Source organism: Triturus cristatus, chromosome 4_2 (assembly GCF_964204655.1).
Source record: "Triturus cristatus chromosome 4_2, aTriCri1.1, whole genome shotgun sequence".
In the NCBI taxonomy this organism is placed as follows: domain Eukaryota; kingdom Metazoa; phylum Chordata; class Amphibia; order Caudata; family Salamandridae; genus Triturus; species Triturus cristatus.
In genome coordinates this window covers 210,806,480-210,834,411 of record NC_140586.1, presented here as the reverse complement: position 1 = coordinate 210,834,411, position 27,932 = coordinate 210,806,480, and the positions used below count along the sequence as shown (strand labels likewise).

At 48.9% G+C, this 27,932-nt stretch overlaps 1 protein-coding gene across 1 annotated transcript in view; it reads right to left on the bottom strand.

Annotated features, from left to right (window-relative positions):
* MEI1 (meiotic double-stranded break formation protein 1) overlaps positions 1-27,932 on the bottom strand; it is a 2,222,673-nt gene that overhangs the window by 815,372 nt on the left and 1,379,369 nt on the right. The window contains exon 21 of the mRNA XM_085599901.1: positions 20,597-20,762. Within this exon, the coding sequence (XP_085456027.1) occupies positions 20,597-20,762 (166 nt within the window). The remainder of the gene's footprint in view (positions 1-20,596; positions 20,763-27,932) is intronic.

Below are 27,932 nucleotides of genomic sequence, written 5' to 3'. Positions count from 1 at the left end.
CAAGGTCCAGTGGGGGGATCTTGGTGAGTGGATCCGCATAGCGTGGTGTGAAGAGACGGCTGCTGCACCAATTGAGACGTTGCCTGTGTGAAGAGAAAAGTCGGCGACCCCCATATGCCAGAAGAGGGTAGCAGTAAAGTTAATCGTGATCATTGCTGTACCAAACAGATCATCGCCTGCGTGCAGTTTCAAGTTGATGACCCTGTATACCGGGTGAGTCCACAGTGAAGACTTCTGCTGTGCTGACCAGGCTGAAACCAATGTGCAGAGGAGAAACGGTGACCCGGTATGAGAGAGGGGGCCACCGGGACCAAGAAAGAAGCAGGGTCTTGGTGAGACCATCGACGGAGGAGGAGAGAGGCCGCTGTGGTGAGCTTAGCAGGCCTAAGCTGTGACCGAGAATCACCACAGGAATCGTCGCAACCCCCAACCACTACCTGTAGGAGGAACAGGGGAACTTGCCTAGCATCAGAGGAGCATCAAGAATTCCCTGGCTGCTGCAGCTGCAGGTCCACATGTTGAGGGACTCAAGGACAACTGATTGCAGCCCACCTGGGCCACGTATGAAAGACTTACCAGACACAGCAGCTGCAGCTTCAGCGCCTACAGAGGGAGTGTACTCACTTCGATCCTGCTGATGTGGATGAGACTGATTTTTGGGCCTGGTGGCCCCAGTTGAATTTGCATGCTAAAATTGCGCTTCAATTTTGAAACACTTTCGACTTTAACTAACAGTCAGAATCGGACCACTAGTGGGGCTTAACCTGAAAGTCACCTACAGTGAATGGGGAATAACGACAACTGTTAGCTGGAGGGAACTAAAACTCAGGGACCCACCTATGAAACACTAGAGCCTGGACCTCAGTGGCCAGTGTGTATTGTTTGTGAATGTCATATTTTACTTTGTTTTCTAACTGGAAACACCCAATCTCCATGCATGTAGCTGCAGTGTCAGAGGTTTTGGGAAGAGGATACAATCATCCTGCTACAAAAGCAGGTCCACCCTATAAGGAAGAAGAGCAGGCAGGCTGCTGAGTTCCAACAGATTGGTGTAGCAAATCCTCCTGCCGATTATGTGGGGATCTGGATCATTTGTGAGCGATCCTCTTGCATCTTTTGAAGGACTTTTGACAGAAAATTGGTGGAATTCATAAAGCAGATCTCATGACCAACTGAACTTGAAGGGAACTATTCGGAGAGAAGTGTATGGCACAAAATGAGGGGTATTTCCAGTTTTAGGCTGTGGCTAAGAGATCAAAGCATGAACATCCCAATCTGCAGAAGATCATTTCAGTCACTTATGTATGAACTTACCATTCTAGCAAGCAAAGGCTCAGAGTGTAAACTCTAACGTTGAAAGTGCCTGAGAGGTGGGCCGCTACAGTAAAGATTCCTTACTTAGAATCAGATACCCCTGCTATACTATCCATGGAGGAGGGACTGCAAACTGAGACCACAAAAGAATGCAGAAGTAGGATAACCCCGGTCCAAAAGACAAGGAGACCGGAGAGAAAGAACGAATGAGGAAAATATCACACTCAGCCACATAAGTACTGCAGAAGGGACCAGGATTAGAAAATCGTACACCTAAAAGCCATGGGAGCCGAATGCCTGTTAATCAGACCCATCAATGTAAACAGAAAGCAACAGGAGTGACAAAAAGTTTAGACCTCAATGGTATCTGACCCAGGGATATAATGTAACAACAATTGTGAACTGAGTCACAGGATAGACAAAATAACACCAACAGTGTGCAGGGAAAATGCCATGGCAAGAAGAAAAAGCCAATAAATGACCTAACAAAGACCATAAAGGATCATAGAACCAATCCAGAACACTGAATAGGTCCTGTGGATCACAGAACCTCTGAAATGCCACTGAGCAACCTCTTATACTGCAGAAAGAGGCTAGCTAGCGAAGTTGAGTCAACCTCAACAACTATCTGAGTAGGAGAAAGAGCCAGAGATAATAGAAGATCTCTAGGACAATCCATTGAAATATACATATATTCGGAAACATTCAGATAAAAACCATCATAAAGATATACATATAGGTATATAGATATATACATGTATCCCCATGGGAAAAGAAAGACAGAGCATAAGAGTATGCTTACGCCACCACAAGAAAGTGAAATTATATGTAAGAATGACAGGAAATAACAATACAGAGTGCTGCTATGACAACAGAAGAGACATGGAGTAATACGGTACATAGAAAAAACAGCGCATTCCAGCCACATAGTTAGCAAGGCACATGAAAACGACCATTAAACAAGGTAGTGGAAGAATAAGGAAGGGTTCAACCGAAAGGAACCTCCAATAGCTTAAGGTAGTGCCTGGCCTCAAGAGATGTCGTTGAAAAGAAGCTAAGGACCATAGAGATAAATGCGAGTCCCAACTACCTGCTTGTAGAGATAGGTAAAAAACAGGAACTGTCCCCATAAGAACAAGAACTTGCCTAATAGAAGGATCAAACCCTCCAGAAAACAGAAAGGCAAGAATAGTAACGTATAGCGTTATACCACTACAAAGGAGAAAAGAGAATGCAAAAGGCAGTGTAATGTTACTGCAAGACCATGTGGTAACAATGGCTAAGACAACCCAGAACACAATATAAGAAGTTCCTGGCCTGTAATGCTGGAATTCCCAGAAGTAGTGAGGTTCACCAGGACCCCAAGCAATCACAGACAGCAAGTCACGCATCTTCTAACTGAAGGGCAATACCGGGAGAAGTGGCAGTATAGACAATGTCACAGAGAAAATAAATTGAACTGTAATACGGAAGACAAGATTGCGTGTACATAACGCACCAAGGCATTGACAAATATAAATGTATATATAAAAAGCTTCATCAAGAAAATGAAGTTGAAAAATGAGGATCACCCAAGCGCTTTATGGGTACAAGAAGAACAAGTTACTTACCTTCGGTAATGATGTACCTGTAAGAGACAAGGTTAGTTATAGATTCCTAACCTTAGAATTTATCCCAGGCATCAGACTGGATCCGGGGAATTTTTCTTAGCAATACACCTGCGCGTCGGTAGGTGGCTTTGGTTGACTCCGCATCCATCGTCGGCGTGGTGGTCGCCGGGATGACTTTGTGGTGCCTACTTAACCGCTACCCCTGTGCGCTGACGCCAGTTCTTGCTTTTTCTGCGCCAGCCTACAGCAGATCCGGAGAGAGCTACCTCTTTAGCCACTTTGTCACTAAGCTTTTTTCGACATTTTGCCGACTTCTTTTCAGATCTTCGACTCCTGGTGCGCGAGGGATGTCCCACCGTTGGACCTGCTTCAAAACCTGCGAGGCCTGTCATAAACTGATTCTGTAACGGACCTGTACCTTGTGTACCTTTGGTGTCTGAAGAGCAACCACAACCCAAAGTCGTGCTCCGACTGCCGGGCCATGAATCCAAAGTCTTTGCAGGATCGGTCCCGAAAGCTCTTGAGCCAGTACCTACAAGAGGTACTCCGGACAGGTGCGTGATAATACTGCAACGAAGGAGCCCCATAGGAGGGAAGAAACATGCCCGTAGAAAGGGAAGAAGCATTACACAAGTGAACCCAAAATGGCTTAACACATGAAGATTGTTAGAAATGAGGGGGCTCTGGTTGACGCAGGTGTGTACCCACAACAAGCAGGGACTTCTTGTCAGGGCAAAGGATGACTCCTCAGAATAACCCCTGCTCACCCTCTAGGTGCGTGGCGGGAGCAGTCTAGGCTAAGTCTCAGGCGTACACGGTTAAGCAAATGCAATTACACATACAGTAAACCCCTTGCATGCACCACAAACGGACACCAATCAGGAAGTATATCAAAATAAGCTTTTATGTAGATTCAGCAGATTCAAATACAAGGCCCAGTAACGTTGAACGGATGGGGCCACAACTCTTGGAAATATGGTAAAGTCTCTTTGTTACGGAAAGTTCTTTAGGCGGGTACAAGGTAACTGTGGGCCTCAGCGCACTTCGTGCGGAGGCGGCGCCCGGGAAGCACACGACAGATGACAGGGAAATCAGAACGTTGCGGACCCTGGATCCGATGCGAGCTCGTGGTCGAGTTCGTAAGTACAGTACCTTGTTTCTTGACGCGAAGGCGGGTGCGGGATTTCAGCAGCTCTTCGACAGAAGGGCGAGGCGGCGTCCGGGGCTCCCACACTTCACGATGGGGGTCTGATCTTCAGGCTCACGACAAGAGCGGGGTGTTGCAGGTGGCGGGTGAACAAAGCGGGGCAGCCGGGCACGCAGATTACGTCCGGGCCGTCCGAGGCTTGGAGATGCTCACAACGCCGATTCCGGCGGGAGGGTGAAGGTTCGCAGCGAGCCTCCAGCGAGCGAGGTGACAGGGGCAGCCCAGCACAGCGTAGGGGGAGCGGCTCCGATCGAGCGAGGCTCTTCCCAAGGCGGGGGCGGCTAAGCAGTCCTGGTCACGGCTCAGAGAGGGACTGGGGCACGAGGGTCACAGCTCCGGCGAGGGAAAGGACACCACAGTCCAGCGGCAGGCGAGTGAAGATCAGGTAGAGCCCAATGGTCCTGGGGCTCAGTTCAGGGGGCAAGCTCAGTTCCAAGCCCTTGGAGATCGTTTTGGAAAGCACAAGTCTTGAAAGGAAAAATAAAGCAAAGTCTTCAGCAACAGTTTCTCTTCTCCCCTTTGGCAGCAAGGTCACCACTGCAGGCCAATCCCCCAGGATAGGGACAGTCTTCCTCCTACAGCTTTCCCGGTGCCTCCTCCTCAGGCAGAGATTCTTCTTGGTCAAAAACGGATCTAGTTTCTTAGGAGCAGGGCTCCTACATTTATACAGCAAATCTTTTGTTCTCCCAGGCCAGGGGGGCCCTTGCCTAGTCCAGTCCGGTTTCTGAGCACTTTGTTTACGCGATGCAGGCTTCTTCTTTCAGAGTGCAGGGCAGAGTCATCAGACGCTCCACAGGGGGCGGAGCCGGCATTGAGGTGGCAGAGCACTGTCCTATTCAGAGCCTAGGAGTACTCCTCCCCCCATCTACCTGTCGATCGCCCTATTCACCACCAGGCTACCTAGCCCTGCCCATCTGGGTTCCCCAAGCCCTGTCACTCACACCAGCCAGACATCAGATACCCATCACGCAGAGGCGGGCTGAAATGTTTAGGCAAGCAAAGGCCAGCTTTCTAAAAGCGGCATTTGCAAACGCAGAATATTAAAATAAACCTTGGAAAAAGATGTACCTTATTATTCCGAGTTCAGGCATACTAAACTCGATCTTCTACCATGTTCCCTGGGTTGGTTAGGATCATAATATGTAACAATCCAAGCCGCCCATACTGGCCTATGAGAACAGGGTAGCCTTACAGTAGTGAACAACAAGATGGCGGTTCACTACTAGGACATGCCACGCATCCAGGCTTGTCCTACCTTATGCTTACAACGCACCCTGCCCGTGGGCCTACCAGAGGGGTGACTAACATGAAGTTAAGGGAAGGTTTAGGGACCGGCAAGTGTGGGCACTTGCCAGTCAGCATGTCAGTACCAGACTGCACGCAGGTTCTGCGATGGCAGACCTTAGACATATTTTACCTGCCGCTTCTGTGGGTGGCACAACCAGTGCTGCAAGCCCACCAGCGGTGTTTGCATTTACATGCCCCGGCGCTCCTGGCGCACTTTACTGGGGTCTGACAGTAAACCAAACGATCCAATCATGGAATCCAACCAACATATACAATTTACATAGGGAGCACTCGCACCGCGACACTGGTTGGCAGTGGCACAGCGCGCTGAGCGGCCAACACCATAAAAGCACATGAGGCACAGCGACAAAAAGAGGAAGGGAGACTCACGCCAAGGTGCCAGGTCTAACACGTGTCCCCTCCAGCTGAAAAGTGGGGAGAACTACCCTACCCCAGGGAGTTCCTCATCACTAAGGCGGAAAAATCTAGACAGACCGTCAGCATTGGCGTGATCTGTACCAGGGCGATGTTCCACCGTGAAATCCATACCCTGTAGGGAAATGGACCACCTCAACAGCTTTGGATTCTCACCCCTCATATGCATCAACCATCTGAGGGGCCTGTGGTCCGTCTGAACCCGGAAGTGAGACCCAAACAGGTAGGGTCTTAGCTTCTTCAGCGCCCAGACCACAGCAAATGCCTCACGCTCAATAGCACTCCACCTCTGTTCCCGGGGAAGTAACCTCCTTCTAAGAAAGGCTACGGGTTGATCTAGGCCCTCCTCATTAATCTGTGAAAGAACAGCCCCCACACCATGCTCTGAAGCGTCTGTCTGAACGATAAACTCTTTGGAGAAGTTGGGAGCCATGAGCACGGGCGCCGTGCACATAGCAGTTTTCAAGGCCTCAAAAGCTTTCTGACAGGTGTCAGTCCAAATCACTTTCCTGGGCTGCTTCTTCGAAGTCAGCGCTGTCAAGGGGGCAACCATGTTGCCATACCCCTTGACAAACCTCCTGTAGTACCCGGTGAGACCTAGGAAGGCTCTCACCACTGTCTGGGTTTTGGGCGACTCCCAATTCAGGATGGTTTCTATCTTGGGCTGAAGGGGTGCCGCCTGGCCACTCCCAACTTGGTGTCCCAAGTACACCACGGAACCCTGCCCGATCTGGCACTTACTTGCCTTGATCGTGAGGCCTGCCTTGCGCAGCGCCATCAACACTTCCCAGAGGTGGCGCAGGTGTTCTTCCCAAGTGGAGCTGAACACTGCGATGTCATCCAGGTAGGCTGCGCTGAACGAATCCAGCCCAGCCAACACCTGGTTGACCAATCTCTGAAAGGTGGCAGGGGCATTCTTCATCCCAAATGGCATAACCCGGAACTGGTAGTGCCCATCTGGGGTGGAAAATGCTGACCTCTCTTTGGCCCCCTCGGTCAAGGCGATCTGCCAATACCCAGACGTTAAATCAAACGTGCTGAGGTAGTTGGAAGCCCCTAGCCGATCTATGAGCTCATCAGCTCTGGGGATGGGGTGTGCGTCGGTCCTAGTGACCGAATTGAGTCCTCTGTAGTCCACACAGAACCGGAGTTCGGGTGTGGCTCCCGCCGCTGCAGCCTTTGGGACCAAGACCACGGGGCTGGCCCAAGGACTGCTAGAAGACTCAATTACCCCGAGTGCAAACATCTTGGAGACCTCCTCCTTGATGCATGTCCTCACCCTGTCAGTCACCCTGTAGGCCTTGTGCCGCACAGGTGTACTATCCCCAGTGTCCACATCATGGACGCACCAATCAGTGACACCGGGAACCAGGGAAAACAGATCAGAAAATTGTCCCAGCAACTGGCGACAATCATTCTGTTGCTCAGGGGTCAGGGCGGAAGAGAGGATGACACCATCCACTGACCCATCTTGCTCCTTGGCTGACAGGAGGTCAGGAAGAGGTTCTGTCTCCTCTTCCATCCCAGCATCTGTTGCCAAGAGCATGCCCACTTGGGACCTCTCCAAGTGGGGCTTGAGGCGGTTGACATGTAGGACCCTTAAGGGGTTCCTAGGAGACTTCAGGTCCACCACGTAGGTAACAGGACTCTTGCGCTCCACCACCTCAAAGGGACCGGTCCACTTATCCTGGAGCGCACACGGCTCCACGGGGGCCAAGACCCATACCTTCTGTCCAGGCTGAAGCTCTACCAGAGTGGCATTCTGGTCGTACCACCGCTTCATCTCCTCCTGGCTGGCTTCCAGATTTGCCTCAGCAAGTTGCATGAATCGCCTAGTCTGATTCCTGAAGGCCAGCATGTAAGTATATACATTCTGGGGAGGTTTCCTGGGAGATTGCTCCCAGCCTTCCTTGACCAGACTTAGAGGTCCTCTGACTGGGTGACCATACAGAAGCTCAAAGGGACTGAACCCCAGAGACTTCTGTGGCACCTCACGGTAAGCGAACAGAAGGCATGGTAAGAGGACGTCTCACTTACGCCTCATGGGTCCTTCCAGGCCCATTATCATGCTTTTGAGGGTTCGGTTGAATCTCTCAACCAACCCGTTTCCTTGGGGGTGGTAAGGTGTGGTGAACTTGTAGGTTACACCACACTCTTGCCAAAGGGATTTCATGTACTTGAACATGAAATTGGTACCTCGGTCAGACACCACCTCTAGAGGGAATCCAACTCGGGAGAAAATTCCCATCAGTGCACGTCCCACCACGGGGGCCGTCACTGTCCTCAGAGGAATGGCTTCCGGGTACCGGGTGGCATGGTCCACCAGGACCAGGATGAACCTATTGCCCATCGCTGTCCTGGGGTCCAGTGGCCCTACAATGTCAATCCCCACTCGCTGGAACAGGGTACTGACCACAGGGAATGGTTGGAGTGGAGCCTTCTGCTTCCTTCCACTCTTTCAACTTGCCTGGCAAGTCTGGCATGTCCTGCAGTGAGTATCTGAACTCCTGCGCATTTGAGGCCAATAAAAGTGGGTGACAAGCCTTTCAAAGGTCTTGTCCTGCCCCAAATGCCCTGCCAATGGCACATCGTGAGCCAGCCCCAGTAGGAAGGCTCTGAAGTCCTGGGGTACCACCAGCGCACGGGCTGACCCAGGCTCAGCAACCTTAGGCTCTGTATATAGGAGGTCGTTCTCCCAGTAAACGAAATGTGATCCTGACTGATCACCTGCGGCCTGGTCTGCAGCCTGCTGCCGCATACCCACGAGAGAAGGGCACTCCTTTTGCGCCTTACAAAAGTCCTCCCTGGTGGACCCCCTTCCTGCTGCCAATGGGTCAGCTCCGGCAGGTCTACCAGTTCAGCTATCTGTTCCCCTGTAGGCTCCAGGGCATCCCCCTCAAGGTCTGCTTCCTCCTGGACCGTGGGAACTTCAGGGGCCGGCTTCCCACGCCCCTTGCTCCTTCTCTCTGAGGTCGGTTCCTGGGCCTCCCTCTCAGGCTCCAGAACCTCTTGAGTACCTCTACTGGCTGCCATGGACCGTGTGGTGACACACGCCCAATCCGGCATACCCAACATCTCCAGGTGAGCACTCCACTCCACCTTAGCCCAAGGTGAGCTCTCCAAATCGTTCCCTAACAAACAGTCTACAGGCATGGCGGGCCTCACAGCTACCTGAAGAGTACCAGAGACCCCCCCACTCAAAGGGAACCTGAGCCACCTTGCAGTGCCTCTCTGTGTTGTCAGCGGCAACAACGGGATAGAATGCATTGGGGACCACCTGCTCCTGAGACACCAGGTGACACCTGACAGCTGTCACACTGGCTCCTGTATCTCTGAGAGCTTCCACCCTATGGCCATTTATGGTCACCCACTGCCTGTACTTCTTAGTGTTCTCAGGCAGCTGGGTTGGAGGGACCACTTCACGGTCTCCTAGCGAGACAAGGGACATCTCTGCGGGACCCCACCCACCTTGGATATCCCTCTCCTCCCCCAAGGCTACACTAGTCACCTGCCGGGGTGGAGCACCAGTGGGTGCTGGTTTACCAAACAATGGACACTTTACATTAGAGGCAAAATGCCCCAAATTGTTACACCTGTAACATCTGACGGGCCCCTTCTGAACAGGAGGACCTGTCGGGGCCCCGGTCGGTTTCTGGGGTGGGGGAGGCTGAGAACCCTTCCCTTGGTTCCCTTGGGGACTACTTTGGGGCCCTTTTGGGAACTGCTTCTGTTTACCCCTGTCCCCCCCACTCTTCTGCTGGGGACCCTGCCCACCTTTGGCGGAATCTCCCACGGGACCCTTGTGGTCCCTGGTACTGACCCAGCGGTCCGCCTCCTCAGCAAGCTTCCTAGGGTTAGTAAGCCTACTATCTATCAGGTGCTGGCGTAGCTCAGGAAAACAATTACTGGACAAGTGCTCCCATGCCATTAAATCAAGAAGCCCTTGATAATCATTTACCTTACTACCCTTTACCCAACCATCCAGCGCTCGGCAAAAGAAAGTCACATACTCCACATACGTACTATTGGGAATCTTAGTGCAACCCTTGAACCTCTGTCTATATAACTCAGGGGTCAACCCATACCTAGTCATCAAGGCTTCCTTAATATGGGCGTAAGAATTATGAACATCAGCAGGTAAATCTAACAGTGTGTCCCGCCCTTCACTCAGGAACCGTCCCCACAACCCCGCTCCCCAATCTCTCTCAGGGACCCGGTGGGAAGACATGGCTACCTCGTAGGCTCTGAACCACTGCCCGATGTCGTCATTCTTAAAGAACTCCTTCACTACATCCTTGGGAATATAAACTCTTGGTTCCGCCGGTACTGGCGGTGTGCTGCCACCAGAGGGATTAAGCTCCAAACTTTTTGCTTTCAGCTCCAGCTCCCTCAGCTTCATGTCATGCTCTAATTGTAGTTTCTTTTCTTCCATGGCTAATCTTTGTTTTTCCATATCCATCTGCCCATTAAGTCTTGCCATCTCCACTTCGTGTGCCCGGGTTGCTGCCCTGTCTGCCAACTCTTCTGGCGACAGGCCTCTGCCAAACTCATGGACACTTTCTGGTGGAACCATTTCCACCTGAGTCTCTGGTGCCTTTGACTCATATCAGGCCCTCAGCGCCTTCACGAGTTGGGCCTTCTTTTTCAATCCAGTTTGGGCAATTCTGAACTTGGAGCAAAAACCTTTCAATTCTTCATTGGTATGATTCTGAAGTGCGCTTTCTTCCCAATCTATGTCCTCAAATCCAGAGATTATAGAAGCTGCCCTTCCGGCGGGAAGTGAACCAGGCATGGCTCTCACAACGGAGATTCTTGGCAAAACAAAAACAATTGCTAGTCTTGTGGCTGTGTTACTGGTCTGCTCTCACTACGTGGTGATCAGTGGTTCACTATACGCAAACCACAAATGCAAATCCGTAAATCCTCACCGCTGCCACCAATGTTAGAAATGAGGGGGCTCTGGTTGACGCAGGTGTGTACCCACAACAAGCAGGGACCCTTTACTTCTTGTCAGGGCAAAGGATGACTCCTCAGAATAACCCCTGCTCACCCTCTAGGTGCGTGGCACGAGCAGCCTAGGCTAAGTCTCAGGCGTACACGGTTAAGCAAATGCAATTACACATACAGTAAACCCCTTGCATGCACCACAAACGGACACCAATCAGGAAGTATATCAAAATAAGCTTTTATGTAGATTCAGCAGATTCAAATACAAGGCCCAGTAACGTTGAACGGATGGGGCCACAACTCTTGGAAATACGGTAAAGTCTCTTTGTTACGGAAAGTTCTTTAGGCGGGTACAAGGTAACTGTGGGCCTCAGCGCACTTAGTGCGGAGGCGGCGCCCGGGAAGCACACGACAGATGACAGGGAAATCAGAACGTTGCGGACCCTAGATCCAATGCGAGCTCGCGGTCGAGTTCGTAAGTACAGTACCTTGTTTCTTGACGCGAAGGCGGGTGCGGGATTTCAGCGGCCCTTCGACAGAAGGGCGAGGCGGCGTCCGGGGCTCCCACACTTCACGATGGGGGTCTGATCTTCAGGCTCACGACAAGAGCGGGGTGTTGCAGGTGGCGGGTGAACAAAGCGGGGCAGCCGGGCACGCAGATTACGTCCGGGCCGTCCGAGGCTTGGAGATGCTCACAACGCCGATTCCGGCGGGAGGGTGAAGGTGCGCAGCGAGCCTCCAGCGAGCGAGGTGACAGGGGCAGCCCAGCACAGCGTAGGGGGAGCGGCTCCGATCGAGCGAGGCTCTTCCCAAGGCGGGGGCGGCTAAGCAGTCCTGGTCACGGCTCAGGGAGGGACTGGGGCACGAGGGTCACAGCTCCGGCGAGGGAAAGGACACCACAGTCCAGCGGCAGGCGAGTGAAGATCAGGTAGAGCCCAATGGTCCTGGGGCTCAGTTCAGGGGGCAAGCTCAGTTCCAAGCCCTTGGAGATCGTTTTGGAAAGCACAAGTCTTGAAAGTAAAAATAAAGCAAAGTCTTCAGCAACAGTTTCTCTTCTCCCCTTTGGCAGCAAGGTCACCACTGCAGGCCAATCCCCCAGGATAGGGACAGTCTTCCTCCTACAGCTTTCCCGGTGCCTCCTCCTCAGGCAGAGATTCTTCTTGGTCAAAAGCGGATCTAGTTTCTTAGGAGCAGGGATCCTACATTTATACAGCAAATCTTTTGTTCTCCCAGGCCAGGGGGGCCCTTGCCTAGTCCAGTCCGGTTTCTGAGCACTTTGTTTACGCGATGCAGGCTTCTTCTTTCAGAGTGCAGGGCAGAGTCATCAGACGCTCCACAGGGGGCGGAGCCGGCATTGAGGTGGCAGAGCACTGTCCTATTTAGAGCCTAGGAGTACTCCTCCCCCCCCATCTACCTGTCGATCGCCCTATTCACCACCAGGCTACCTAGCCCTGCCCATCTGGGTTCCCCAGCCCTGTCACTCACACCAGCCAGACATCAGATACCCATCACGCAGAGGCGGGCTGAAATGTTTAGGCAAGCAAAGGCCAGCTTTCTAAAAGCGGCATTTGCAAACGCGGAATATTAAAATAAACCTTGGAAAAAGATGTACCTTATTATTCCGAGTTCAGGCATTCTAAACTCGATCTTCTACCATGTTCCCTGGGTCGGTTAGGATCATAGGATGTAACAATCCAAGCCGCCCATACTGGCCTATGAGAACAGGGTAGCCTTACAGTAGTGAACAACAAGATGGCGGTCATTCACTACTAGGACATGCCACGCATCCAGGCTTGTCCTACCTTATGCTTACAACGCACCCTGCCCGTGGGCCTACCAGAGGGGTGACTAACATGAAGTTAAGGGAAGGTTTAGGGACCGGCAAGTGTGGGCACTTGCCAGTCAGCATGTCAGTACCAGACTGCACGCAGGTTCTGCGATGGCAGACCTTAGACATATTTTACCGGCCGCTTCTGTGGGTGGCACAACCAGTGCTGCAAGCCCACCAGCGGTGTTTGCATTTACATGCCCTGGCGCTCCTGGCGCACTTTACTGGGGTCTGACAGTAAACCAAACGATCCAATCAGGGAATCCAACCAACATATACAATTTACATAGGGAGCACTCGCACTGCGACACTGGTTGGCAGTGGCACAGCGCGCTGAGCGGCCAACACCATAAAAGCACATGAGGCACAGCGACAAAAAGAGGAAGGGAGACTCACGCCAAGGTGCCAGGTCTAACAAAGACATACCCCAATATGCCAAATGAAGTATATATATATATATATATATATATATATATATATATATATATATATATATATATATATATATTACCTACTGGCGGTCGCCAGTAGGTAGTTATAGTTAGGACCCTGTTTCCATAGGAAATCCGCAACATTCTATTTTGAATAACTTTGGCGCCGGTCGACGAATCCTCGCGAATTTCTCAAAATAGGTGGGGCGCTACGCTCCGCTCCTACCCTAAAAGTCTCGGGGGGATTCGTCAAGCGGGGGCTGAGATAAAAGGGGGGTCCCAAAACGCGTTTTTCCCATGCATTTTTCCATAGGACCTTTAGACAGGGCTACAGCCCGAACGGCTGAACAGAATTACTAGAAATTTGGCAGAGAGGTAGTCCTCAGGTCAAGGAAGTGCCTTTTGTAGGTTTGGTGTAAATCTGTTCAGTAGATTCTGAGAAAATAGCCTTTAAATCAATATATATATCTGAGCCAGCTTACGGTACGCTTACCGTAAGCTTACCGTACGCGTACGGTGGCGTGCGCGAGCGCGATTCTGATTGGCTGTTACATCTAAGTAAACATTCGAATCGGTCGAAACCAGGAAGCGGCGGCCGCCATTTTCTCTCTCGCACTCTGAGGGGGGGGGCTGTAAACAAAGGCAAAAAACATATAAAGGGGCTGTTTAGACAGCGCCCATGCACATAGCCATGTTAGTTGAGTCCTCAAAGATCCCCCAAGGCCAAAAACGGTAAATTTTTATTTTTTGAAAATTTCGCCGATTACGCTTACCGTACGCGTACGGTGCGCTTATGCTAAAAATTTTAATAAAAAAAAAAAACACTCTCTGTGCATGGCATATTATTGTCATCACTTACAAATTAAATTTAACAGATTACCTATCACAAGGAAGCGCATAATATGTCCTCCATGTGCGCACGGTGCGTAACGTGGGCACGCGGTGCGCGTAGCGCACTGCGTGCCCACCTTGCGTGTACGGCACTAACTGCGTAAAGTGGGCGCGCGGTGCGCGAAGCGCACCGCGTGCTCACTGTGCGCGCACGGTGCGCGAAGCGCACCGTGCGCGCACGGAACGAACTGCGTTAAGTGGGCGTGCACGCCACGAATGGCGTAAAGTAACTTAGCATTTAAAAAACCGTACAAATTCACTGAAAAAACCATAGGTTTCACACACGTTATAGTTAGGAATTAGCATTTAAAAAACCTTGCTAATTCAATGAAAAAACCATAGGTTTCACACATGTTATAGTTAGCTGGAAATTTTACTGATAAAAAACCAATGAAATTCCCCCGTTATAGTTAGTGCAGGCAACTATAACTCACGCGACCGCAATCTTCTGCTGATGACATATGTGTCTTTATGAAAAAAAAATATTTGTAATATATGTATAGCTAAAAATTTATGGAAGAAGACATGGGCAAATAAGTGTCTAAATACAGTATTAGCATCAGCAGAGGATTGCGGTCGCGTGAGTTATAGTTGCCTGCACTAACTATAACGGGGGAATTTCATTGGTTTTTTATCAGTAAAATTTCCAGCTAACTATAACATGTGTGAAACCTATGGTTTTTTCATTGAATTAGCAAGGTTTTTTAAATGCTAATTCCTAACTATAACGTGTGTGAAACCTATGGTTTTTTCAGTGAATATATATATATATATATATATATATATATATATATATATATATATATATATATATATATATATATATATATATATATACACACACACACACATCAATATGTAAGAAATACAGACTATAAATGCATACTCAAACACATATGCCAGTAGAGAAATGAGTATCTAGATATAGATTATGTAGCAACGATAATGAGTGCAGGATAGCCCAATTGCAAAGTAAAAATAGGTTCCTGGATAGGGGCTACTCAGAAAGAATACTTGATATTGCAATAAATAAAACTGCTAATTTAGCCCAATCTACTGCTCTCCTAGTACACAATAAACCTCTGATTGTGCCTGAGGAAACGGCCACTAGACTGATTTTGACATATAGCCTACAACATAAAGCTATTCGCAAAATTATTGACAAGAACTGGCCATTAGTAAAAAGTGACTCAATTTTGAGCAACCAGATTTCCCGGTCACCATGTTTAACATTCAGGAAAGCTCAGTCAATGAGCAATTCCTTAGTAAAAAGTAGCCCGGAAGTTCTGGTTTCTAAAACTTGGCTAGGTCCAAAAGATGGCTTTATACGCTGCAATACATGCAAAGCATGCAGATATGGGGTCAATAAAACTAATTACACCACACCTTTTAAACCTAATCCAGTACCGATCACGAAAAGTCTCAACTGCAGAACAGAATATGCAGTTTATGTGCTGGAGTGCTCATGCAACTTGCAATATCTAGGGAGCACGAAATTGCAAGTGAATAAACGAGTACTCCAGCACTTAAGAGCAATCACCAATGTTGATGTTACCTACCCGGTTGCCAGACATTTTAAAGAATATCATGACAGCAAATTGGATAATTTGAAATATTTTGTCATAGATACTATTCCTCCACAAAAACGAGGAGGCAACCGGGAGGCCATGCTACGGAAATTAGAGACACGGTATATCCTAGAACTGGATAGTAAGATACCCCAAGGCCTGAATTTGAGTGAGGATTTTTATACATGCTTATAAGTGAAATGCATTCAAAAAATTTTTTTTAGATGTGATTGTAAATATGATCTTTTTATCCATCTAGCTGCTGCCTCACTAATGAGAAACATTTTATACATATTTTTTATCTTTTCCTTATTTCCATACACTTTGCACTTTAGTAAGTCATGGCTGTGACTACTAATAGGGGTCTACTAACACCTTTCTTTTTGCACTACCATTTTAGGCATAAATGAATATTGAATTCATTAGTGAATATGGCCACTTGGTCTATATTATTAGGAATGAACATAATGTTTACATGACCAATTTGCTATTTTGCACATATTTATGAACCAGACCCAAATTCCATGTGGTTGGCATTATAAATTGGTGGTTTTAAAGCTTTTAAAACATAATACTTTTGTTTTAAAATATTTATTACCGTAAATACTGCTTTTATTACTATAAGATGGTTGATGACATTTATTCTATTACCGTCTAGTTTTATTCAGCATTATTTATTTAAATTGTAAACATGTTCACCTATTATGTATGAATTGGCGGATGTCTTCTAGATCTATGCCTTGTGATAAAGGAAAAAAGTTGCACTGTCACTTTAAATTCTGGTAAGCACTCCACCAGCGCGTCATGTGATCAAGGGCACGGAGTTGCCCGAAACGCGTCATGGCGGTGGTGCAGGGCGTTTGAACACAATAAACTAAGAAATTGCACCAAACCTGGGTCTGTGATCGTCATTTCGATGCTATAAAGGACACATTGGACGAAAAAGTAAGCAGATAATTATATATGCACATACAAAATGTATATGGTCATAGGTAGAAACTCTGAATAAAAGCGTACTAGAAATGTAAACACCCCACATAGGGCATAGTATACACCGCAAAGGTACAACACTGAAAATTAACCAACATAACGTAAGGAAATACCATACGAATAAACAGCAGTATTTGCTGCTGACAACTTAACAAGAGCAATTCTGGACCTAACAGAGAAAGAAAAACAGCACTGACTGTGCGACACCCACTTGAACATCGCAAGTGGATTGAAGAGGTAAAACTATGAAGGTTGCAAGGCAAAAAGAAACAGAAGAAGTCTATTTCCTCACATAGGAAAAGGTCTTGGCGACACCAGGAGGTTTGCGAGGCAAAAAGAAGCAGAGTAAGTCTATTTCTTCACATAAGGAAAAAGTGCAGGCGACAGACACCAGGAGAAAAACCAGGTTAAAACTTAGACCTGCATAAAGCGGCCCTGAGGCCAGAACTAGACACAACTACAAATAGTTATGAAGGGGTTTTATCAGATTGGCTAGCTTTTGAACCGACGCAAAGCTGAATCAGCCTGCTCCACAAACAGATGGTCACCATCAAATGGCATATTCTGAAGAGCGTCTTTGACGGACTCTGAAAACTCCAATAGTCGCAGCCACGCATGCCTGCGCAACGCGACACCCTGAGCCATAATCCTACCGATAGAATCGGTACTGTCCATACTGCATTTATTAGTAAATTTGGCCGCTTCTTGGTCATCCTTCCCTGCCTGGCTTCCTCCGACAGAGAGGGCAGACGCTGTGCAACATAGTCCCATATAACGTGAGACATTCTACCTAAAATACAGGTAGTGTGTAAAGATCTCAAGGCCGCACTAGCAGAAGAAAAGAGATTCCGACCACAATTATCCAACCTCCTGGACTGCAAGCCACTAGCGCCCTCAGATCAGCCAGGCAAGCATCTTCCAAGGAAGGTGGGGCAAGAGTACCCAAAAGAGTTTGCCCCACATCCTCCTCTCTGCCTGAAAAATGAGGATTTCCCGTAGGAAAACCAGAAAGAGACTGAATAGGCTCTGAATTAGAAGTATCCACCATAGGCGGCGCTGCCGATGCAGCACCCGACACTGTCCAGCGACGGTGTGGCATTGACTCTACGTTGGAAATGGCAATGGGGTCCACATCGAACGGCGCTGCCAACTTCGCAGGCTGAAGAGACACTGACACCGAAGGTGTGAATACCGGAGGGCTGTACACCGGTGCCACGTTGCATCTGCCAACAAATTCAGGGGGCCCCTCTTCAACCGAGGCCGAAGCCGCTGGTGAGGATTCAGCTGGCACACTCCCTACCTCCTTGGGGCTTGATAGTCCACCAGAGGAGGTTGGAGGGTAAAGTGAAAGAAAATATTCGTTCATTTTGCCGAAGCTCGCCCCAGCTCCATGGTATTCAGGGAGGCACAGGGTCACCTGACAGGCCTCTGAACAACCAGTTGCGGAAAGACATCCAACTTAGGTTTAGCACGTTGGGTCTTCTGCTACTTCTGCGAAAGCAATGGCTCCTCACCCGAGTAACTCCTTGACCTGTCTTTTGGTTTCGGGGAAGACGGACAATGTCGCGGTCCATCCGAAAGCCGCACCACAAGGAGTTTCATAAGGCATTCCTTCAACGCCTTCAGTCTGAGATGTTGAAAGGAGCCGCAGTTGATGGAATCGTGGTTCTCACCAAGACAGCATGAACAGACAGCACGTGGATCCATGATCAACATTTGTCTCTCACAAGAGCGACAGGGTTTAAACCCAGATGACATCATTGGCACATTGGTTCCTAGACAAGAAGAGAAGAAGGGCCCAGTAATGGGCGGAACTCCGCTCCGGATTAAGCCTGGGCAAAGCACTACGCTACTCTCTCGTATTTTGCGAAGTTTGCGCTACATCGCGAATTGCACGTAGCACAGTGCAAACACGCGTAGTGTAGCGTAGTGCAGCGGTAATTTTTTGCTTGCTCGTGGTCCTCAACGTCAGGTTGGCGACCGCGAGCAAGCAAAATGACATACCGGTGAGACTTCTTCCTCGTTCGCGATCAGCAACATCAAGTTGCCAATCGGGAGCGTGGAAAATAAACCTCCTGGCGAGCTTCTCAACGCGGGAAGGTCAGGTTTCTCATTGCGAGTGGTTGCGTATGCTCGCGACCGCTCGCGATGAGAAACTACCAGTCCGCGTTGAGAAAGCTGCCGCTCGAGTACAAATCTACTCGAGTGGCAAAAAACGACCACTTGCACTGTGCAAGATGTAGTTTGCACTGATTGCACAGTGCGGACAAGCATCCGGCACTGTGCAATCAGTGCAAACAGCATCTTGCACAGTGCACTACGCAGTTTGCGAAGCTACGCGTAGTGCGAAGTGCACTTCGCGTAGCTATGCGTAGCGCTACTTCGCAAACTACGCCCAGGGTTTCTCTGGATCCATGTTGCAAGCGTGCAAAAGAAAGGACCGACATCAGTGCATCGGCAAACGAGTTATATGGACTCCACTGATGTCATATCTGGAGGACAACGTTGCTGCGGAGTCGCTTGGCGCTCTCTGCCGGAGCACAGGGGTACTGTGGGGAAAAAAGTTTCCAGATCTAGTCAGGCGCCTGGGAAATAGTTTAAGTAAGTAATTGCGGCTAGATGTCTCTATCAGATTGATGTAGACCACAGATCTCATATCATTAGGTAGGCACTGCAATCCAGTGAGGAGGCATTCATAACCATGGTATCCTTAAAATACGGATATATGAAGGTATGACCCACCCGTAAATTGGAGGCACAATTCCCCAGTGTAGATCTGGAATGACTGAATCATGGTTCAGCACCTGTGCTTAGAGGCTCCCCTTATGCTGGAGCCACTGTTTCCTCAAGCATTACTGCAGTCCCCTTCATTCGCCATCTGTCCGTATGATGTCATCAGGCCTAAAAGATTTAGGATTTGCAGAGTTGGGACCAGTGTCTGAGGTAAAAACAACAGTATCATACCATGAAATTCTGCAATCCATGAGGAAGAAAATCCTTCTTAGAGGATAGCCTCAGCAACTTTGAGTTCAGAAGTGGCACCAAAAGCATATCAGAGGGCAAGCCATGGCATAAAGTCATGCACTCAATGTTAGTAGTCCAATGCCATGGAATGTATAGGTGTAATTTGTCTAGGCCAAAGCCAGAGGAGGTGTGGAGTCTGACGGCCTCCCCAAACCACAGGGGCAAGCCCATTTTTGAGAAATGACCCATAGGATAACCGGGTCACCCTGAAGATGTACAGCATGACCTGCCTACGGACCTCGACCTGAACAGTGCTGGCAGATGGAGTTGGAATTTCAACTTTATCTATTCCAAGAGTAGAACTATCTCCTAAGATGAGGCAGAAACCAGACTCAGTTAACAGCTTCAAATTTCCAATGGACAGTGGTGTGGCCGGTTTCCTTAAGAATAAGATTAATTTTCCTCCGTATAGTATTCCTGTGTTTTTTGTGACAAGATGGATTGTGAGATTGTTTCTGACAGGACATTTACTTAAATGTAAAGCAGAATACTTCATAGTGGGCATAAGAGGCTTGGCCAAAAATCACTTGGCTTCCAGCTTCCTGATGGCCTTCAGGAGAATCAACAAACAGGGGTCGAAGGCCATGGAGTCATGGTCGGAGGCGAGACAACACATACAAATGTCATGTGGGTTCAAAAATGACATTTTCTAGGAGCATCTTTGGTAGGGTTTAAATCATGAAACTTTTAGAGAAGGCATTTGACTTAGTTTCTATTGAAAAGCTGAGAAATTTTGATGAAGCGCTAAAAATAGCCTCAGCCCCATATTATTGTGGAGAAAAAGGACCTAAAGTCAGTGCACCAGTCAGCACCTGGTCAGGCTGAGCCGCACATTGACACTTGTTGGTGCTAGAGAATTATTGCAGGGAAAAAGGGTTTCCAGGTCCAGTTTGGCACCTGCAGTATGTTCATAAGCTAGGACTCCAATAATTCCAAAAATTACATCTATACTTGAAATATCCTTTACACTTTCATACTGAAAACATTTCTTATAATAATGTAGAAATTCTCTCTATCAAGCAAGAATTGATCTCTACCAAGAATGTTCTTGACTGTAACCTCACCTTGCAACTCAGCAGAGCTGTTATCTATCAGAAGACGCTGTAAAATGTGCAGGAACTTGGAACGCAGGAAGTCTGTGATCAGAAAATCTTTGCTCCTTATCAGGAACCTCTTTAAGACGAATAGAACCTTCTTCGCTATGTCCACCGCTATAGAGAAAACAAGATCCTACAAAAGAATAGAAACTTAAAACCATGTGGTGCTTGTTACATTGACCAGCCCACACACATCATGTTTCAAAGTAATTTGTCCACTCTATTTACCATATTCTTACAATGGTTTACTGCCATCGACCCATTTATTACTCCCAATACGGATAGATTCACAGTTATGCCAAGTGCAAGGGTGTACCTAAACCTCATGATCACTCTAAGGCATATGAACACAAATGTCTTTCTGATGCTTGCCCAAAGACGGTAGTGTCTAACAGTCTCCTGTGTCTTTAATGATTTTAGCGCAGTGGATGACTCGTTGGTTAGCGTCCATCGCATTACCTTCAAAATGTAGTGGACGTCAACAGGTCGTCTACAATACTGGAAGAGAAAATGGTTCTGGTGAACACACCAGAACATTTTCTTTTAAAAATCAAACACTTTATTGCAGGTTTTTTTTTCATGTTTAGCTTCTACTGCATGCCATATATATGTTGTGAAACAAAGATGTAATGTATTAAGACAAAGTTAAACTGGTAGCTGTGCTAATGTACACGTTAGTCATTCATTCACTGATTTAATGGATAGTTGATCTGTCAGTTCATACATGGCATGTTTTCTTTGACACTGTATCTGTAGATGACAGATGTGATCACCAACGCCTACCTGTATTTTTCTGTTCACCGTTTTCTTCCTTTTTCTTTTGTATTTCCTCTACTATTCTCATTAAAGATTATTTGGAAAAAAAAATCACTGAAAGGGAGGGTAAAGCTTTCCTCACTCATTGAATTTGATTATTTTTGTTTTGCTCTATTGTGCAGCTCGCTGTACACGCTAATGTTGCGTCTGCTTTAACTTTTGATCAGTGCTGTGGAAGCATACATAACTGTATATTGTGAGTACTGAGAAAAATAGACGAGGCAGCGCTGAAAATGGCAATATGTCCCATTTCCAGCGCTGTCTCCTCCTAGCTTCATAAATGTCTGTTTTTCGTACGTTTACCAGGGTGGTGATTCAACCCGGGACCAATTCCACCCACATCCCCAACAAGCATTGTCATAGCCAATAGGTCTCGCTTTTGGGACCTTATAAGTATTTAGTTATGCAGCACAATTTCCTTGGTGAAACAACATTAACTGTTGCATGGTTAAACACTTGTAAGGCCCCAAAGCGAGACCTATTGGCTATGCCAATGCTTTTTTTTTTTTAAAGGACAAGGAGTGCTATGAGGCTCCGGCTGCCACTTAGAGGTAGAGAGAGAGAGGTGTGTAGAGAGAGGTAGAGAGAGAGAGGTAGAGAGAGAGGTAGAAGAAGAGAGGTAGAGAAAGAGGTAGAGAGGAAGAGAGAGAGGTAGCGAAAGGTAGAGAGAGAGGTAGAGAGGTAGAGGTAGAAAGAGAGGTAGAGGGAGAGAGAGGTAGAGAGAGAGAGGTAGAGAAAGAGGTAGAGGGAGAGGGAGAGAGAGAGGTAGAGAGGTAGAGTGAGGTAGAAAGAGAGAGGTAGAGAGGTAGAGAGAGGTAGAGTGAGAGGGAGAGAGGTAGAGAGAGAGACGTAGAGAGGGAGGTAGAGATCGAGAGGTAGAGAGAGGTAAAGAGAGAGAGGGTGGAGGAAGAGAGAGAGAGAGGGTGGAGGAAGCACGTGTGTTCGGGTCCAGGAAATGGCGTAGGGTCTCACCCAGAGGTAGGAAGTACGCAAAAATTAAGGGTGCCAGGGGTGAGCCACCCAGGTAGTTGCTCGGAGGATCCACTAAGGGATAGTGGATTCTACAAGTAAAGAAGGGCCATGTGAGAATCACTGCATGTAGAAATCACTTCACAATAAGTAGGTCCACTAATGATTGAGGAAGTGAAATCAATGCACGTTAATTATGGGCCATAAAGAAGGAAGAATTAAAATTCACCATATCAAGCTCAATGCACGTAAATATGGGCCACCGTGAAGGAGGAAAAGCCAAATGAGCATCAAGAATGTGCCATTATGTAGAGAACAGGCTCACTGTAAGTACCGCAACAAAATTCTATTAGCCATGCAACTGTTTAATGTTTCGCAGTTGCCAAAAGTCCGCCCGTCTGCTTCCTCTCCCCGGGCTGGTTTGTTCCTCGGTCACGCCCATGGCACAACCTCCCGGAAGACACCACTAAAACCTAAACTGCCTTAATTGAGGCCCGGCAGGCAAAAGGAGTGGTACGGGTATTGAAACGGGAAACGAAGATAAGAGGGAAAGAAAGGGAGGGAAAGAAAGGGGGGGACAAAAAGGAAGCCCGTTAAAGGGGAGCAGAGAGCAGAGGGAGGAGAAAGGGAAGGGTGGAGAAAGAAATGCGGCCGGAGAAGAGTTAAAGCAGGGTTGAGTTGGACCAGAGGATCGGAGAACATCCACACACATCGCAACAACCCAATTCACCAATGAAGAGCCACATATGCCACAGTAGTCCCCACGAGACCTCACACTGAAACCAACAAAACGCCAACCAGCCAAAGGAGAGCCTTTTGTCTTACTACTGATGGCAAAGCATGACCCACCAGCCTACGAAAGAAAAGCATTTAGTCAAAACGAACAAGTTACTTACCTTCGGTAACAATGTATCTGTAAGAAACATTAGTTAGTTAGATTTCTCACCTTAGAATATCCCCAGGCGTCAGGCAGGATCCGGAAAGATTTTTCGTCAGCAATACCCCTTGTGCGTCGCTAGGCATCGTCTGCGGCTCCGCATCCGTCGTCGGTGTCGTGCGTCGGAATGACGTCGTCGGAGTACTTAGACGCCGCCCTCGCGCACTGACATCAGTTCATGTACACAGCTTTCCACGCCAGGAACGCAGAGCCATGCAAGAGACCGACACTGGTGCCAAAAAGTCTAGGGCCCTGAAAAAGATAACCTTAACCCTAGATATCGGTTCGCAGAACGGGGAGGATGGGTGGGTCGGTGAGGAATCTAACTAACTAATGTTTCTTACAGATACATTGTTACCAAAGGTAAGTAACTTGTTCATCTGAAAGAAACACGTTAGTTAGATTCCTCACCTTAGAATAGATACCCCAGCAATGCCAACCCCGGTGGTGGGTCTGCGAACCAAGATCACACCAGAAAGTCCTGGAGAACAGAACGGCCAAAGAAGCCGTCTCTCTGGACTTGGCTGTCCAGGCAATAATGCTTGGCAAACGTGTGCAGCGAGGCACACGTTGCTGCCTAACAGATGTCCTGCAAGGGGACTCCTCGGCCCAGGGCAGTAGTCGCCGCTGTGGCCAGGGTGGAATGGGCCCTCAGCCCTACAGGAGTATCCTTTTTAGCAAAGGAATAACAAGCTTTTATACACAATACAACCCACCTCGAGATGGTTCGCTTGTGTACCGCCCGCCCCTTCTTAGCACCTACATAGCCAACAAAGAGTTGGTCGTCCACCCGGAACTGTTTGGTGCGGTCCAAATAAAAGGACAGCGCCAGTTTTGGGTCCAGACGGTGGAGCCTCTCTTCTTCCTTCGAAGGATGCGGAGGCGGAAAGAAGGGGGGCAACGTGACAGACTGCTCGATGTGAAAGGCAGTCACCACTTTCGGAAGAAAAGAAGGAAGAGTCCGGAGGACAACCTTGTCCGGATGGATAGAAAGAAAAGGAGGCTTAGAAGATAGAGCCTGGAGCTCACTCACCCGTCTAGCCGAGGTGATGGCTACCAGGAAAGCAGTCTTAAGAGTCTGAAGACGAAGGGGACAATTATGAAGAGGCTCAAAGGGAAAGCACATCAGATAGGTCAAGACCAGGTTCAAATCCCACTGAGGCATTACGAAAGGGACAGGAGGAAACATGTGAGTAATGCCTAATGCCTTTGAAGAAGCGAGAAACAACAGGGGATTTGAAAAGAGAAGGCTGATCAGGAAGCCGTAAGAATGCAGAAATAGCTGAGATATAACCTTTAAGAGTGCCCAGAGCAGAACCCTGCTGGGCCAAAGAAAGAAGGAAGAGAAGAACCTCAGAAAGAGGGGCAGAAAGGGGATCCACAGCCTTTGCTGTGCACCATGCCACAAATTTGTTTCACCGGCAGGCATATACCGATTTTGTGGAGGGACGCCTGGCTGCTAGAATCACATCGCAGACTTCAGGTGGCAAGTCAAATGGCATCAACTGCCGCCGCTCAATCTCCACGCATGGAGGTGGAGACTGGACAGGTTCGGGTGGAGGACCATCCCCTGCTGATGTGACAGAAGGTCCTCCTGAAGAGGCAGTCGTATCGGGGGATCGATTGACAGACTGAGTAGCTCGGGATACCAGTATCTTCGTGCCCAATCCGGAGCCACAAGGATAACTTGGGCCCGGTCGCGCCTGATCTTCTTCAGAACTCTGGGCAGAAGTGGTATACGCGGAAAGGCGTACAACAGACCGCAACTCCACTCGCGACGAAAAGCGTCTCTGAGCGAGTGCCGCCTTGGAAATTCCGACGCGCAGAACTGCTGACATTGCGCGTTCTCTTCGATGGCGAATAGATCTAACCAAGGCTCTCCCCACTGCTGAAAGAGGCCTTGTGCCACGTCCGAGTGGAGACGCCATTCGTGATCCATCATGCACCGGCGGCTGAGTCCGTTTGCTCTGGCGTTCAGAGAGCCACCAGGGTGATGCCCTGATGTTCCAGCCATGTCCAGAGGTGCAGAGCCTCCTGACAAAGGGTCCACGACCCCACCCCGCCCTGTTTGTTGCAATACCACATGGCGGTGGTGTTGTCCGTGAACACCTGCACCACACTTCCCCGGACAACGGGAAGGAATGCCTTCAGTGCAAGTCGGATCGCTCTCAGCTCCAAAAAGTTGATATGGAGCCGAGACTCCGCCGGAGACCAGAGTCCTCTGATCTCCGCCTCCCCATGTGGCCCCTGTAGGAGAGTAGGGTCTGCTTCCTATGGTCACCCCCACTTTTTGCTTTTGCTTCACTGGTTTTCGACTTAGATGTGGCTGTGACCTGCTAATCAGACCCACAGCCCAGCTGTTCTCTCTCTAAATTCATACTATGTACTTTAGGTACATAACCCAATTGGTAAGGATCACCTTATAGGGTCCTGTACAGTGTACCTTAGGTACCCAGAGCATGGGTGTACCCTAGGCCTACCAGGGGCTGCAGCATGTATTATGCCACCCCTGGCTGGCCTCCCATCATGACACAACTGGCTGATCACTTTGCTGGGGCATGGTCGTGTAATCACCCCTTGCTTAGGTATAGTATTCCTATACCTACCTTATATATATAGACACATGGGTAACCTTTCAGCCACTCCTATGGCAGGCCTAAACAATCCTGAAGGCAGAGTGCTTGGTAACATGTGAGATGGTGCTCTAGCATGAGCTGAGCCTGTCTGCAGCTTTTGGAACCATGTCCATATAGCTGTTCTATGATATCGCCTACCATATACTCTTAAAGTGCCTTATAATCCTCGCCGTTATGGTAACTATGGTTTGGCTTTATCAAAACATGTTGTGTAAGGTGTCTAACACTTTGGAATACTACCCCCACACCATTTCTGGCGATGAGGATAGTATTCCCCCCTTCTAGAGGGAGAAGACATGTTGAAGTCCTACTACCCGGTTAAAGTTAACCAGAGCCCCAGCATCACAAAATGGATGCTGCTGCCACGGACACAAGTCTGACCTCCTGCTGCTGGGAGTCCTTCCAGCGAGGGAGGCTTGGACAATAGGTTTCCTGCCTTGGGAGGTGCTAGCACCACCCTAGACAGGGCTTAGTGTATTGGGGCAGGGAGGGATGGAAGAAACGAGACACTGCCTGGGGCACACAAGGTGTCCCATGCATAGTCCAGTTCAAACCGGTGCTGGGGCACTTCAGGCCCAGTCCTGGCGCGAAACTGGACAAAGGGAAGGGGGTGTAACCACCCCCCCTCCCTGGTCCCACCCATAGGAGGGACCTAGCAGGTAACCCAGCCCCCCAGATTAGTATAAGAGTGGGAGCTGAGTCCCTAGGACTTTGGATTATCCTGAACTGAAACTAGACACGAAACTCTGGTCCTTCGACATTCGACGACAAGAAGACTGAAGAATCTCCCTTGTGGCCAAGGATTGGCCACCCTGTGCAAACAGGCACCAACAAGCGACCTGCCGTTTGCTTTGCCTAAGTTCTACGAGGAACCGACTGCAGAGCCCAACCAGCGCCTTGACCTCCAGACTTCTCTGACCCTGATCCACATCCACAGCCAAGCTGAGATCCGTGGAAGCGACGAGAGACGTGGGACCGGCTACCTGGGAAAATTGTCGAGTAGCTTCCAGCGCAGCTTCTGAGGCATCCTCGAAGTTGTGCTCTGGGGATTGAGAAGCTCCATCCCCGAGCACCATCTGCACCGAAGATCAGCCCTCCACACTCCACGAGTTCTGCGTGGGGCCCTTCTGCATTTTCCTGCTCGACGCGTCTGTCCGGTTGCTTGCCCGTTGGCTAGTAGCCTCAGTGACGACGAACCCTTGACTTTTCACCGCTGGTTTGGCTCCTCCAGACTGGCCCTTGCTTCCCTGTGAAATAGAAGCACCTCAGACCTTCCTGGTCTGCACCTGAAGCGAATTTCCCTTTCCGCGTGGGTTGCCTTTGCTAAGGCTTGTTGACTCCAATCCGGACGTCGACTCCGCCAGCAGCAAGATCCTTTATGGGACAGCTTGTACCCTGGTTCTGGTCGTCCTCGACGCCTCCTGGTCCACGCAGCTGCAGAGACAAGCTTCAAGACATCACCTGTGTTCTGCACAACATCGCCTGGTTCCTTCCTGGTTCCACACGGTCACTGGCTAGTGACCCAGACTTTGTCCCCTCTGCTTGCAGGTGTTCTTCCTTCAAGATCCATCCTTGGATCCACCGGACATCTTCCTCCTGGCTGCCTGCCAGCATCTGTTCTTCAGGCATCCATAGGATCCAGCGACGACACTCGACACATCTTCACACCTATGCACCCGTCTCCTGTGGGTGACGTAACGCGAGTACTCCGGTGCTCCAGTGGATATTGACTATCCAAGTGTCTAAGTCTTTAATTGCTTCCTCCTAGTTACTTCGGAAGTGTCCTTATCCTTCCTATTTCTAACTGCTACATTCCCATTGACTTTAATGTAACCCGCGTGTGTGTTTCCACACTGCACACGATTCCCATGGGCCTCCCACTGTGAGAAGTTGGCCTGATACATGATGTCACTAATTCTAGTGTACACCTTGTATCAGTCCAAAC